Source organism: Heteronotia binoei, chromosome 2, assembly GCF_032191835.1.
Source record: "Heteronotia binoei isolate CCM8104 ecotype False Entrance Well chromosome 2, APGP_CSIRO_Hbin_v1, whole genome shotgun sequence".
NCBI classification, from domain to species: domain Eukaryota; kingdom Metazoa; phylum Chordata; class Lepidosauria; order Squamata; family Gekkonidae; genus Heteronotia; species Heteronotia binoei.
This window is the reverse complement of record NC_083224.1, coordinates 177,699,923-177,715,221: the sequence shown is the minus strand read 5'-3', so window position 1 is coordinate 177,715,221 and position 15,299 is coordinate 177,699,923. Positions and strand designations below refer to the sequence as shown.

The 15,299-nt window shown below is 45.7% G+C and overlaps 1 protein-coding gene across 1 annotated transcript in view; it reads right to left on the bottom strand.

Moving 5' to 3' along the window:
* Positions 1 to 225: 225 nt before the first annotated feature.
* Positions 226 to 15,299, bottom strand: part of LOC132566996 (flavin-containing monooxygenase 5-like) — a 29,475-nt gene continuing 14,401 nt past the window's right edge. Inside the window, exons 4-8 of the mRNA XM_060232567.1 lie at positions 14,264 to 14,406; positions 12,169 to 12,368; positions 8,089 to 8,441; positions 6,398 to 6,470; positions 226 to 2,370 (exon numbers count right to left, since the gene is read on the bottom strand). Coding sequence (XP_060088550.1) covers positions 2,022 to 2,370; positions 6,398 to 6,470; positions 8,089 to 8,441; positions 12,169 to 12,368; positions 14,264 to 14,406 — 1,118 coding nt within the window. The 3' untranslated portion in view covers positions 226 to 2,021. The remainder of the gene's footprint in view (positions 2,371 to 6,397; positions 6,471 to 8,088; positions 8,442 to 12,168; positions 12,369 to 14,263; positions 14,407 to 15,299) is intronic.

Here is a 15,299-nt window from a genome sequence, read left to right as displayed (position 1 = left end):
CAGGGGGTATGGCCTAATATGCGAATGAGTTACTGCTGGGCTTTTTCTACAAAAATGCCCTATGTGAAACAATGGTGATCTCAGGGAGTGTGGCCTAATAAGCAAATGAGTTCCTGCTACCTGTAAGATACCAGGGGTGGAGGGAGGACTTCCTTCCCCATTGTGGCCAAAACTCTAATGTATGACGCTTCAGATTGTGTTGGTTAGACAAACAGGCATCTCAAGTGAACAACAAAAAATAAACTTTACTTAAACCGTGATCGCTTCCTGTTCCTTTCTTGCCGTTTGCTAGCATTGCTTTCCTTCACAAAACCATACATGGAACACGGAGTCATCTCATAACACTATGGGGTTGCCAACTCCAGACTGGGCAATTCCTGGAGATTTGGGGTGGAGCCTGGAGAAGGCGTGGTTTGGGGAGGGACCTCAGTAGGCTATAATGCCATAGAGTCTGCCCTGGAGAGGCAGTTTGGTGTGGAGAGTCAATTTGGTGTAGTGGTTAAGTGTGTGGACTCTTCCGGGTTTGATTCCCCACTCCTCCACTTGCACTTGCTAGCATGGCCTTGGGTCAGCCATAGCTCTGGCAGAAAGGGCAGTTGCTGTGAGAGCCCTCTCCAGCCCCACCCACCTCACAGGGTGTCTGTTTTGGGGGAGGAAGATAAAGGAGATTGTGAGCTGCTCTGAGACTCTTCTGAGTGGAGGGCGGGATATAAATCCAATATCTTCTTCTTCTCCAAAGCAGCCATTTTCTCCAGGGGAACTGGAGATTTGGTTGTAATTAGATTGGTTGTTATGGATCCACACAGTGCTGCATGAGCTGCACTGGCTACCCCTTGAGCACCGGATCCTTTTCAAGGTGTTGGTTCTCACCTTTAAGGCCCTATGCGGCCAGGGGCCTGCATTTCTTCAGAACTGCCTCTCCCCATATGAGCCCCCCACTGGGTTCGGAGATCTGCTACTCAACATCTTCTTGTGGCCCTTGGCCCTAAGGATATCCAGCTGGCTTTAACGAGGGCTAGAGCCTTCTCGGTCCGAACCCCTACTTGGTGGAACGAGTTCCCACTAGAAATCCGGACCCTGCGGGACTTATCAAAGTTTCGCAGGGCCTGTAAGACAGAGCTCTTCCACCAGGCTTTTAACTGATCTGACGGGCGTCCTCATTACCAGCTGCCCCCCCAGCATTTTTTACCATTACTGTGACTGTGCTATGTTGCCAGACGTTGGCCTATACGTTGCTGTGTGGACACGCCTTCTTACCCCTGTTGCTTGATACGTTGTACTGCCCTCAGATTTTTATACTGTACGCTTTTAGGATGTTTTATATTTTAATCTGTAAGTATGTTATATTTCCGCTGTAAGCCGCCCTGAGACCGCTTGCGGGAAAGGGTGGGATATAAATCTAAAAATTAAATTAAATTCTCTGGAGATTGGCTGCAATTCTGTGAGATCTGCAGGGCTCGCCAGGAGGCTGGCAACCTAAGGCACAGAACACTGATAAGTTATTGCCTCACAGTTGCACTACTGCAGTTCAAAGTGCTATTTCCAGAGGAGTTACTTATTTGCTCTGGGTTGCATTTTAACAGATAAATTACACAGTTCGCTCAAGCTCCAAGATGCCCATTCAAAGGGGTCAAGGTGGCATCACACTGCTCACATGAACGACAGTCACCCGGAGAACAGGTCTGTAAAGGCACTGTAAGGGCAACTGCTCAAAGACACAAAGATGAAAAAGGACAAAAAAAAATCAGGCATAACCTAACCCCCCCGCCCCTGGCAGTCTTTAACTAGGGTTGCCAGCTCTGGGTTGTGAAATACCGGGAGATTTTGGGGGTTTAGCCCGATAAGGCAGGGTTTGGAAAGGAAAGAGACTTTAATGGGGTATAATGCCATAGTGTCCCTTCCAAAAAAAAGCCTTTTTCATCAGGCGAACTGATCTCAGTTGCCTGGAGATCACTTGCAGTAGCAGGTCTCCAGCTACCGCCTGGAGATTGGCAACCCTAACAAATGTGGCTCTTTGGCACCTAAAAAAATGCAGAGACTATAGCAAAGACAGCCACAGCCAAGGCAGCCATCTTGAACACAAAGGACAGTGATCCTCTTCTAGCTGAATTATCAGTAGGCCTTGTCATCAGAGGCTTGAGGATCCGGTTGTGCTGGGTCAGGATAGCTTTTTCAGCACCATCCCATTTCCCTGGCCCTTGTAGGCGGTACTGATAGGGTGTGCATGGCCCGGCGAAAACCTTCCAGGCCAGCTTGGGATTGGTGAGGAACAGCGATCTGACGTTAGGCTTCACCCCAATCTGAGAGGCCAGTTCATCCATGTATTCAATGTAATCCACTTGTATGGTGTGACGTTGACTTCTCACATACCTGAAAGAGAGAGGAAGCAGAGGCAGCTGAAGGGGGGCAACAACAGTACATTGTAGGTGGTAGGTAACACGTGGGAAGGTCTCCTCCTGGAAGGATTTTCTTTAACAGCCAGGGCTTTTTTTGCAGCAAGAACTCCTTTGCATATTAGGCCACACACTCCTGATGTAGCCAATTCTCCAAGAGCTTACAGGGCTTTTCTTACAGGGCCTACTGTAAACTCTTGGAGGATTGGCTACATCAGGGATTTGTGACCTAATATGCAATAATAGGCATTGCACCTAATATGCAAATGAGTTCCTGCTACAAAAAAAGCCCTGCTAACAGCAATTAAACTCCTCGATGGAAAAACAGACAACTGGGGACTATAAATGCTAAAAGGTTTACTTCAAATGGACATTTCCCCAGTTCTCATCTCAGTTCTTAAATCTTCAGTATTCTGCTTCTCTTTCTTCTTCTCTCACTCCAGGTTCTGTCTCTTCTAGTCCAAATGTTGCATTGATGTAGGGTTGGCAAGTCCAATTCAAGAAATATCTGGGGACTTTGGAGGTGGAGTCAGTAGCAAGGGTGTGACAGACATAACTGAACTCCAAAGGGAGTTCTGGCCATCATATTTAAAGGGACTGTGCTACATTTAAATGCCTTCCTTCCATAGGAAATAATGGAGAATAGGTGTACCTTCATAAAATTGGACCCCCCAGTCCAATCTTTTTGAAACTTGGGAGGTGTTTTGAAGAGAGGCACCGGATACTATGCTGAAAATTCAGTGCCTCTACCTCAAAAAACAGCCCTCCCAGAGCCCCAGATATCCGCAGATCAATTCACCATTATACCATATGGGAATCCATCTCCATAGAAAATAATGGAGTGCCCAGCAGCAGACATTCCCCTCCCCCGCTTTCTGATCACCCCGAAGTAGGGGGAGGGCCTCCAAACCAGGGGATCCCCTGCCCCCACCTGAGGATTGGCAACCCAACACTGATGAGAACACCAGTTTTATATTGCTCCCCACGACCTAGTCACCCTTGGCCACTCACAACAGTAGCTGTCTTTCCCTGCATTCCCAGTTGACAACACAAGATACAGAAATGAAAATGGTGTCATTGCTTTTGGGTCAACCCATCTCAGATATGGGGTTGAAATTTCACAAGCTGGGTGGAACCCAGTAACCCTTTCCCCCTTACCTTCAGGAATGCTATGTCATTTCCGGTTTCTCCTACAAGTAACATCACACTTCATTAGGGTTGCCAAATCCAATTCAAGAAATATCTGGGGACTTTGGGGGTGGAGCCAAGAGACATTGGGGCAGAGCCAAGAGCAAGGGTGAGACAAGCATAATTGAACTTCAAGGGAGTTCTGGCCATCACAACTTGGAAGGTATTTTGGGGAGAGGCACTAGATGCTATACTGAAAATCTGGTGCCTCTATCTCAAAACACAGCCCCCCGCCCCGCCCCCAGAGCCCCTGATACCCACGGATCAATTCCCCATCATTCCCTATGGGAATCGTTCATGGAGGTGCATGACGGCTCTGGGGGCGGGGCTTCCCCCACCGGCCAGCTGGCTGGGGGAGGGGGGAAGCCTGTAAAAGCCCTCTGGGACCTGGGGATTGGGAAACCCTCTGGGACCTGGGGATTGGGAAGCCTACACTTCATGTCCCTAATCCCTTTCGAGGGTTGCCAGCAGTGTTCCCTCTAAGCTGAGTTAGCGTGAGCTAGCTCACAAATTTTTAGCCTCTGGCTCACACATTTTTGTCTTAGCTCAGGAAGGATGACCCCAGAACACAATAATTTATGCAGTTGCTCACAACTTTAATGCCAGTCACTCACAACTGTAATACCGGTAACTCACAAAGTAGAATTTTTGCTCACAAGACTCTGCAGCTTAGAGGGAACATTGGTTGCCATCTCTGGGTTGGTAAGTATCTGGAGATTTTGGGGGTACAGCCTGAGGAGGGTGGGGTTGAGAAGGGATTTCAAAAGAATATAATGCCATAGAGTCTACCTTCCAAAGCAGCCATCTTTTTTTTTCTCCAGGTGAACTGATCTCTGTCACCTGGAGTTCAGTCACAATAGCGGGAGATCTCCAGCCACCACCAGGGGGGTTGCAACCCCTATCCCTTCCCATCTCCTACCAAATGCTGGCTGGCAATCCTAAACTAACTAGTAGAATCCATTCTGGAGGGAGGAAAATGAGGGGCGGGAAGAGAAGGGGCCAGGCTACTCCAGTAAGATTTTCATAATAATAAATAAAAGACTCATGAGGTGGCAGCAAAATTAACTTCTGATAGACACAGCCGCTGTTTCCTCTAAGCTGAGTTAGTGTGAGCTAGCTCACAGTTTTTTAGCCTCCAGCGCACACATTTTTGTCTCAGCTCAGGAAAAATGGCCCCAGAACAAACTGTTTTATGCAGTAGCTCACAACTAACGTCAAAAGCTCGCAAAGTACAATTTTTGCTCACAGGACTCCACAGCTTAGAGGGAGTATTGCAGCTACTGCTGTTACTGAGGGGGAAATGCAAGGCCAACTTTTATCTGACTTAAGCCAGACCTTTCTTCCTTTCTCTAGGGTTATTGCTCACAGAAAGGTCTTAGTGGTGGCTACAAGCTTCAAGGTTTTGAATTATCTAATTTTCACAAGACCGGAGTAAAGTTCTGATTAATAAAACAGAAAAGTTTCAACCACAGCAATATCCGTCATGATAAAGTAGAGTTTTGAAGTCCAGACTGGGAAGTTCTTGGAGATTTGTGGTGAGGTGCAGCATGTGAAAGGTATGGTTTGCGGAGGCAAGGGAGCTCAGTGGGATATATCTCAAAGTGAGGTATATCCCTTCAAAGCAGCCATCTTATACAGGGGAACTATCTTTGCCTAGGGATCAATTGTAATTCCAGGAGATCTCTATGACCCAACCAGATGTTGGCAATCATATGATAAAGGAATGCTGGGGGGGAGGGAATCCTCCCTCAGCATGTAGGGTTACCAGGCCTCCTGCTATGGTGGTATGCATCCTGACTGCAGCTGTCCTTGTTGTTGGCATTGTGTAGAAAACTAGAGAGTCACCAGCAATTCCTAGAGCTACACTATGTCACTTCCTTTTTATTTCTGGAAGAGACGTAGCAGTGCATGTGACATTATAGTCCTGCACCTGAACCTCCCACCCATTTCCAGATATGGGCCTTCCAACCCTACTTAGAAGATTTCACAGACTCTTTGCAGCTGTCTTTAGTAGGGTTGCCAGTTCTTGATTGGGAAATTCCTGGAGACTTTGTGGGTGAAGCCAGGGGAGGGTGGAGTTTAGGGAGGAGAGGGACCTCAGGAGGGTATAATGCACTGGCCACCATACCAACGTCTACCTGCCACTGCACTCTTTCCCAGGTACCTTTGCTGCTTCTGGGACTCTACACATAACTGTATTTGAGTATCACTGATTTCTCTTAGAAGCTTAAGCCTGGTGGTGTGGACCAGAAAGGAAGGCTGAGGTTGTAGAGACACTTACTCCCCTAAACCCATTTTCTAAAAAATTTCAAAGATTCTGTTAATTGACAAAAGCATATACAAAGTAAAACAAGTCATATAAATAGCAGAAATTACATGTGAAACTCAGGTAGATTAGAACAGTGTTAGTGTGATGAAAAGATCCCCATGGTGCAGAGTGGTAAAGCTGCAGTACTGCAGTCGGAGCCCTCTGCTCATGACCTGAGTTCGATCCCAGCAAAAGCTACTTCTGGTAGCCGACTCCAGATTGACTCAGCCTTCCATCCTTCCAAGGTCGGTAAAATCAGTACCCAGCTTGCTGGGGGGGAAAGTGTAGATGGGAAGGCAATGGCAAACCACCCCGTAAAAAGTCTGCTGTGAAAACGGTTGTGAAAACAATGTCACCCCAGAGTCGGAAACGACTGGTGCTTGCACAGGGGACTACCTTTACCTTTTTAGCTACATTAGCTGCTTCATTATGACAGTAGGAGGAGGAAATAGCAATACTAGGATAACAGTGTGCAAAGTCAGCAGTTGTGGTTCAGCCAACTACATACCGTTTTGCCATAGCTGCTTTCTTTGCTGTGATATCTGACAACATTTCACTTTCTGAAGGTAATGTTTCCAGCCCTGGGGAACAGAAGCAAAGGTTAAAAGGCAATGCTTTAAGGAGCGGTATGAAGGCAGATGGAAAAATTGGACTGTGAAGTCAAGAGGTCTGCTCTGGGAAAACCCCGGGGCTAGTATGGTGTAGTGTTTAAAATGCTGGACTAGGATCTGGGAAATCCAGGTTGGAATCCCTGCAGGTGCCATAAAACTCACTGGATAACCTTGGCCACATGCACAGAGTTGTCGGGTCCACTCCTGGTAACTGCGGGGGGGGGGGGGGGACTTCCTAGGAAGAAGAGAAAGACCTAGGCCTCCTTCCCAGTGTTGCACAGGACGTGATGTCATAAGACCAGAGATATCCAGGTGATATTCTGGTATTCAAACAAAAACTCTATGGCAAAACTGGCTTCTATCATAGAATTTTTGCCCAGAGCGTCATCTGGCCATCACTCATCATGTGGGTGTGCATTGGTCATGAGGCTTAGGCTTTGTCCTGGTAAGTCCCCCCGCTGGCCAGCCAATTGGAATCTGGGGGTAGGGCCTGGTGGGTGGGGAAACCCTACTTCCATCAGGGGGTCTGGCAACCCTAATCATACATAGGGTTGCCAGGACTTTCCTGGCCACTAGTGGGGGATAGGGGAGTAGAGTTGCCAAATGTAGTTTGGTAAACTCCTGGAGATAGGAAACAATGCCTAGGTAGGACATGGACCTAAGTGGGGTACAATGTCATAGGTGTCCACCCTCCAAAGCAGCCATTATCTCCAAGGGAAATGGTCTCTGTAGTCTAGAGATGAACTGTAATTCCTCAACTCCCACCTGAAGATTGGCATCTCTACTCACACACTCTCAGCCTAATCTACCTCAAAAGTTCAGGTGGGTAGCCCTGGCCAGCAGAAAAATGGGAGGGAAGATCTGGGAAGAGACTTCACTGCTGCCATTTAAACCCTGCTTTCTGCTCCCTGTAGCTTTTCACAGGGAGCAGAAAAGCAGGGCCATTTAAATCCATTTTCTGCTCTCCACCAGGGTTAAACCAAACAGCTGAGTAGCAAGGAGCTCCCAGCTGCTCAGCTGTTTCTCCTGAAGAGCAGGTAAACCCCTGCTTTCTGCTCTTCACAAACCATTGCAAGCCACCACAAATTGTGCCCCAAAATCATGATAGTTCATCCTGGTTCTTCAGTTCATGAACTTTGGTTCGTGAACCCCGAACAGGCCAAAATTAGTGACAAACTTTAGTTCATCAGCCGGTTTGTGCTCAACCCTACTGGAGATCTCCTGGGATTACAACTGATCTCCAGGCAATAGAAATCAGTTCACTTGGAAAAAATGGTTGCATTGGAAGATGAATCCTACAGCATTGCACCTTGCTGAGGTCCCTCCCCTCCCTAAACTCCGCCCTTTCCAGGCTCCACCTTAAAATCTCCAGGTATTTCTCAATCTGGAGCAGGCAGCCCAATCTGTAAGCCACTTTGGGTGTCTGTTGGGGAGAAAAATGGGATAAAAATACCCCAAAACAAATAATGGTAGAACTCAAGCAAATGTCATGTCCAGCCAAGGCCCATTTGCAGTTATGGTTCTCCTAAAGGCAATATGATCCACAGTCCACAAGAAGCCCATTCAGAAGAGGTATGAAAGACCTTACCCTTAAACACGCGGGCTGCCCAGCGGGCCTGCATTTCTGAAATGGGCATGATGGCCCCCAGAGGCTGGACGAGGCCAATGACAGCCAGGGTCGGCTTCTCCAAGTGAGGTGGGAAGACATATTTATACAGGGTGACCTGGTTCTTAGTTACTGGGAGGGTATCTCCAAGGAAGGGGAAAGAGAAACTGTATCCCGTGGCAAAGACAATAAAATCGATATCTTCTTCCTTTGAGCCGTCTTCAAAGATGGCCGCCCTTTCGGTTAATTCTTTGATGTTCGGTTTTACTAGCACTTTTCCGGAAATGATACGGTTTGGCAGCTCATCGTTGATAGTTGGATGTTGGCTGAAAAACCTGCAGGGGGTTAAAAATACAAAGACCCAAATTAAATGACAAAATGAGCCACTGCCCCATCTGGTCTGGGATCCTTAGTGTTAATTTCAATTGCCCTGTTAAGGCAGTGGGCAGGGCCAGCTTTTTGTTGAAGGGAAACAGCATAGTTCTGATAGCCCCTTTATTTATTTGGGAGGGGTGGATTGGGAGATCCATTATGGTATAGTGGGTTAAGGGCATCAGACGAATATCTGGTTGACCAGAGTTCGAGTACCCACTTATGCCCTGGAAGCTCCCTGGATGATCTTCATCTAGTCACACACTCTCAGCCTAACCCACCTCACAGGGTTGTTGTGAGCAATGCTCCCTCTAAATTGTGGAGTCTAGGCATTTTCTTTCTTTCTCTCTTAGTTGATAGCTTTTAAAATGTTTAATCCCATTATAAACTGTATGTATGTTTTAAGATTGATTGTAGCAATTTTACCTCTGTTCTCGCAGCATAATTTACATGGGTTACTGTAACCAGCATTAGTTTTATCTGTATTGTTTTTGCTGGCTTCTGCTGTGAATAAACTTGACTTGACTCTTATGAGCTCCTGGTATTTGAGCAAGCAATTTGGCTACTGTACAAATTAGTTTGCTCTGAGGCCATCCTTCCTGGACTAAGACAAAATGTATGAGCCAGAGGCTAAAAACCCGTGAGCTAGCTCACACTAACTCAGCTTAGAGGGAACACTGGTTGTTGTGAGTATAAAAGGGAAGAGAGGAGAATGATGGAAGTCACCTTGGGTCCCCCTTGGAGAGAAAGACAGAGTACAAATTCAGTAAATAAAGAGGAACAATCACCAGTTTCCTGAAATGGCAAGGCTTTGCTGCAGGGAAAAGAAAACTCTTAGAAATATTCACAACCTGTTGGGAATGGGTATAAGATTAGACCTGGGCTCTTTGGATGCTGGGAGTTGGGGACAGTGCCATGCCCAACTCTTTAAAAATATAATATTAACATTCAAAAACTGCTCAGATAGGAGGACTTGACCCTTGTTGCATGCTGTTTCTTGGTCTGCCCCAGGCAGATGGCAATTGTGAGACAAAAGTGATCCTAGGTAAGGACCCTGCACTCTGGACAGAGAGGGTACAGACAGCACACTGCCCACTATTTGCCAGATCATGGTGACAGTGGCTTCTACCCTCTTTTTTGGGGCCACCTTGCATAAGGCAAGTCTCATCTTGCCAGGTGTCTTAGTCGTCTTAATGGCCAATCCATCCCAACCCCAAGATTCTATCCAGAGTTTCTTTCTTTCATTTTGCTTTTTAATCCAATGAAACATTGCCTTTCTTTTTTGTGGTGAATTTAGTCCATTTATATTCCAAGATAATAATTTGTAATCCATCATGGTGCACATTCTTTATGTTCTGCGCAGTTCCTGTGTGTTTGTAATTGTAATCCTTTTTCCTTGAAGTTCAAAGCTCAAACCTTCAGGTATTATCCATCTATACCTCATTTCATTGTCCCGTAATTTTTCTGTCAGTTTCTTGTATGCTCTTCTGTCAGTTATCACTTGTCTTGGCAACTCCTTCATAATTCTTACTCTGCTGCCTCCCACTATAAATGTCTTTTCAAAGTTTTTATTCATGATCTTTCCCACCATTTCTTTTTGTCATATATCTTATAACCACATCATTTGGTAGATTATTTTTTTTGGCATAAAATGAGTTCACTCTATACATATAGTCATACATATTTCTAGTCCCTTCAGGATCTTCCTCCAAAAATTCTGCAATTATTTTTATTATATATTCTTTCAAATCAGTTTTTTCATCTTCAGGTACTCCTTTCAGACGTATCTGGGTCTCCATCAATTTGCAGTCATGAATTGCCACTTTTTCTTGTATTTTAACAAGGTGGAATCATGTACTTTCACTCTCCCTTCCACCTCTTGCACTTTTTTTATGTTACCACAGTCTTATTTCCGAGATCTTCTATATCTTTTTTTAGCTCTTCAATATCTTTTCTAATTTCTTTTTTGGAAGCAGTTATCATCTCCTTCATCCCTTTCATTATCCTGGCTTCCATTGCATCTAATTGGTCCTGCATTTTCTCCAGTGAAGCAGTCCTTGCTCGGGTTTGCTTATGGTCTGACATGTAAAAGCACCAAAAATTTTGACCTCACCAAATTAAATTTCAACTATCAGGTTTAAAAGAGTGAAGCTTGCTTTCTTCAAGAAGCCTAATTTCACCGTCCTCAGAGCCTCCTGGGCTCAGATATTAATTTTTAAAGTTTTTATTTTCTCCGAAATGGCGGTTGCGACTTTCTGCCTCACTTAAAAAAAAATTCTTTTTTCTCTAGAGGCTTCTAAAATAGTTATTAACAATAATGTCCAATAGCATTTACCTTATAAACGTCACCTCTGTCGGCTCCCCAGTTTTTAATGTCCCGAACACTTTAAAAATTTTATTTAAACTTTAACCTCCTTGCAATGGCCGCTGATGTTTTTCTATGATATTATAGTCCTAGAGTAGGCTGGCTGCTTCGATGATTTCCCTTTTCCATCCAATGCTTCCTGCTTTACTTGCCACCAAATCCCGTTTTCGCTGGTAGAGAGATCTCATGATACTTGACGTATTTCCTGTGTTGACTGTGGGAGCTACAATTCTATGACGATGGGGCTTTTTCTCAAAAACCACAAGTAGACCAAACAATAAATTCCTTTCCACTTTTTAGCACTGTCCTTTAAATTTATAAAGTCCAAATTTCGCCCCTTCTCCCCTTCTTCTTCCAAGCTTTCTAGATTTCAATTTCCCACCTTCTGATTTATTGTTTTAGCTTTAATTAGTCCCGAAATGAAAGATAGCGATCTGTACCTTTTCTGTAGTTATCTAGATCAACACCGGTCTTGTGTAGCTTTAGATGTTTAGTAGTATCAAAGAAGATTAGGATCCTGTTGAGCTTAGGTCAAATAAATGACTCTGGAAACTTCTGCAGATGATGAAAATGCAACTTGTCTCCGGAGACCCCTCAAAGGAGCGCCCCCTGGGACTCCCTTTTAGCCAAGGTAAATCTCCTCAAAGTTTCCTGTGCATATCTTGGACTGATCTCTGACTGAGAAAAGTAGGCAGTAGGCATTAAATTGCCTTCCACTACCCCGAACAGAAGTTCCAGCCTTCTCCCCTTCTGAGAAGCAGTTCAGCTCAGCATTTTCCAACCCCGGAAGTCACCGTTAGCTCACAGTTTTTAAGCCTCTGGATCACACATTTTTCTCTTAGCTCAGTTTTTAAGCCTCTGGATCACACATTTTTCTTTTAGCTCAGTTTTTAAGCCTCTGGATCACACATTTTTCTCTTAGCTCAGTTTTTAAGCCTCTGGATCACACATTTTTCTTTTAGCTCAGCGCAAACCAATTTACACAGTAGCTCACAAAGTAGATTTTTTGCTCACAGGACTCCACAGCTTAGAGGGAGTATTGGTTGCTGGTCAGAAAAATGGAGCAGGGGAGAAAATTTTAAGTTTGTCCTCACATGCCACAGTCACAATCAGAATTGAACTCATATACTCCGGGAAATTAGCTTCCCAGTAGGGGAAACTGCCAGTGAAGAACCCCCAGACCACATCTGTCAAAAGGACACCAAGAATTTGCCATGTGTGAATTGGCCTGAAGCAGAAGAACACTGCACAGAACAAGGGCTTCTTTTCAGTCAAAGCAAAACAATGTGTTTCTGTGCTGCTACCGCGCCTTGTTGCGTCCATACCTGTGTTGAGGCTTCAACCCATAGTGAGAATGGTTAAATCTTTTATTCAACATGCTTTCTGCAAAGGTGTTTAATAGGTCTTGGAGCAAAACCTTCTGCAATAACATATTCAAACGGTTGGAAAGCACCACATCTCCCGGGTAGCCTTCGTCACCGACACGATTCAAGATCCATGCCCCTCGGCGAGTACTGAGGAAGACCTGGGTGAGACATCAACATGATTCTTTAAGCTGCCGATCTCAGTAGAAACCCTTGCTTTCTGATATCCCTTTTCTATCTGCCTTTTCCCCAGGAAGCGTGGGATCTGACATCGGTTGTCAAGCAGAGACAAAGGTTGCTAAAGCTCAGCATAGTCAGATTGTTTGGAAAGGCGAATGCAATATGTGCATGATACGGTCATTTCTTTGAACCTCTTTTCTGTACCTTATCCATCTGTACCGGATGGCCGGTACAAGTGGAGAAAGCTGTGGGGAAGCTGTGGGTGAGGAAGCTGTGGGGCCCAGCGTTTCTGGTGGGCCCCATTGCCAAGAACCCCCCCTGCCACCTGCTCATATGCCCTGTTGCCCACTTGTGAGCACGCCATAACTCACATTCCCAGCAGCATGTGCCACACTGCATCATCAAGGATGGTTATGGTGGTAGGTTGCCAATCTCCAGGTGGCACCTGGATATCTCCCACTATTGCAATTGATCTCCACAGGGCTTTTTTTGTAGCAGGAACTCCTTTGCATTTTAGGCCACACACCCTTGAAGCAGCCAATTTTCCAAGAGCTTACAGTAGGCCCTGTAAGAGGGGTGGCCAAACTGTGGCTCTTGCACACATATTCTGTGGCTCTTGGAGCCCGCACTGCCCTGTCAACAGGCTTGGAGAAGGCATGTGTCTCTTTAAAATCACTTCTCCAAGTCAAGCCAGCTGGCAGTTCAGAGAATGCATTTCAAGTTAAAGTTGTTTCTTTCCACCTCTCCCTCCCCCATCTATTTGCTTCCCTCCCTCCTGTCTTGTGGCTCCCTTCTCCCTTTCTATTCCTGGATGCTTCTAAAGTTCTCGGGAGCCATTTCCCTTTTTTCCTTCTCTCTTCCTTCAACTGAGGTCAGCTTTCTAAGGCTCCTGAAGGGCAATAAGCATGGCCAGAAATAGTGGAGATGTTTGAGGATTTTAAATTTTATTTTTAATCAGGGCCAGATCTAGGGGGGGCAAAGGGCACACCTGCCCCAGGCACTGCCTGGGGGGGTGCCAAATTGGGCACCCACAGAAGGCAAGTGAGGGAAGCAGGGTTGCCCCCTACCCCTTTCTCCTTCCTGGGTGTGTGCACAGACCCGTGAAGGAGAAAAGCAGAGGAGTGGCACATTTGCTCTGTCCTCAGAGCCTGCCTTTCAAGGGAAGGCAAGCTTTGAAGATAGAGCAAATGCTGCTGCACCATCCCCTCTTTCTCCTTCCCGGGAAGGAGAAAAGGGGTGGGAGCCTGTGTGGGGGAAGACTGGGGATGGGGGTGTGCTTTGCACATGTGCGAGTGGGAGGCACCTTGCCTGTCACAGTGGGCACGCCCCCCCCACACCATTTTTGAGTGTCGTGCCTTTTTTTAGTTTCCCCCCCTCAAAAAATAGGTAGGTCTGGTCCTGTTTTTAATTACAAATTAATTTCTTTTCTCTGTACCTGGGAAGCTCTCTGAGTATGTAGAAACCTCTGCTTTTTGTGAGTGGTTCCATATCGCTGCTTTATTGATTGACATGGGGGCAATCGAGAAGATATTCGAGAAGGGATAATGCTTGCTATTTTATTTTCAGTTCCTTTCCTAGTAATTCTTAACACATGATGGTCCTCTGGAACTACCAGCTGCCAAGCTCTGGCTTGGAAAATTCCTCGATATTTATTGAAGGCGTCTGTAGAGGGCACTCTGAGGGGATGCAGTGACACTCTAGGGCTTCCATTTCTCCTAAACTCTATGCTATACTATAGAGTCTGCCATTTCCCTTGTGGAACTGCTTTCTGCGGTCTGGAGATCAGTTATAATTCTGAGAGAACTCTAGGCTCCACTGTAAGGTAGGCAGCCTTAGCTACCACTCAAGCAAGGATACTCCACTCTAAAAGCCAGACCTGGTCTGCTGTGTGGCTGATCTCCACAGCAAGGTCCCCGCCTGAATTCCCGATGCCAACCACGATGACTCTTTTGCCTGTGAACTCATTAGGGTTCTTGTAATCACGGCTGTGAAAGTAGCGTCCTTGGAATTTTTCTATCCCTGTAAACAAACACCCAAATCGTTAGAGTTCATGATATGCAGATGTCTTTTGATGCTATGGTTTATGCTTACATGCAGCTTGATGCATTTTGAGCAGGGTCAAAAATGGTTGGGGATGGGGTACTGTGGAGTAAATTTTTTGTTGTTTTGTTGCAATTGGACATATGGGATTTCTTCAAAGAGAAGCAGATGGGGAAAGATAAAAGGAGACAGAAAATAAAGATGAATGCTGTTTCCTTACAGTCTTCCTAACTTTAAAATGTTATGTATATAGCGCTAGATTAATTATTTGAGAAGCCTTCCTTCAGTGGAAGCAGGGCTTTTAGGAACTCCTTTGCATATCAGGCCCTGATGTAGCCAATCCTTCTGGAGTTTACAGGGCTCTTAGTACAGAGCCTACTGTAAGCTCCAGGAGGATTGACTCCATCAGGGGGGCATGGCCTAATATGCAAAGGAGTTCCTGCTACAAAAAAAAGCCCTGTTTCCACCAAAGAGCTTACAGGTGCACTCTGTCTCCTCCCCCTCTTCGTCTGCCCATAAAACTGACATAAAAAGTGTTTCCAAACCAAGGTTTTGCTTCACTTTTATGAGTAGGGTTTTTCAAAGCACCAATCCAGCATCATCTCCTAATTTTCCATCTCCTGCCAGGGGTCATTTCATAGGAAAAAAGGTTCTGGAACTCATTAGCACAACTCATTTGCACAGGGCTTTTTTGTAGCTGGAACTCCTTTGAATATTAGGCCACAAACCCCTAATGTACCAATCCTCCTCGAGCTTACAGAAGGTCCTGTACTAAAAGCCATGTAAGCTCTTGGAGGATTGGTTGCATCTGGTGTGTGTGGCCTAATATGCAAAGGAATTCCTGCTACAACCACCACCACCCCCCATATTTG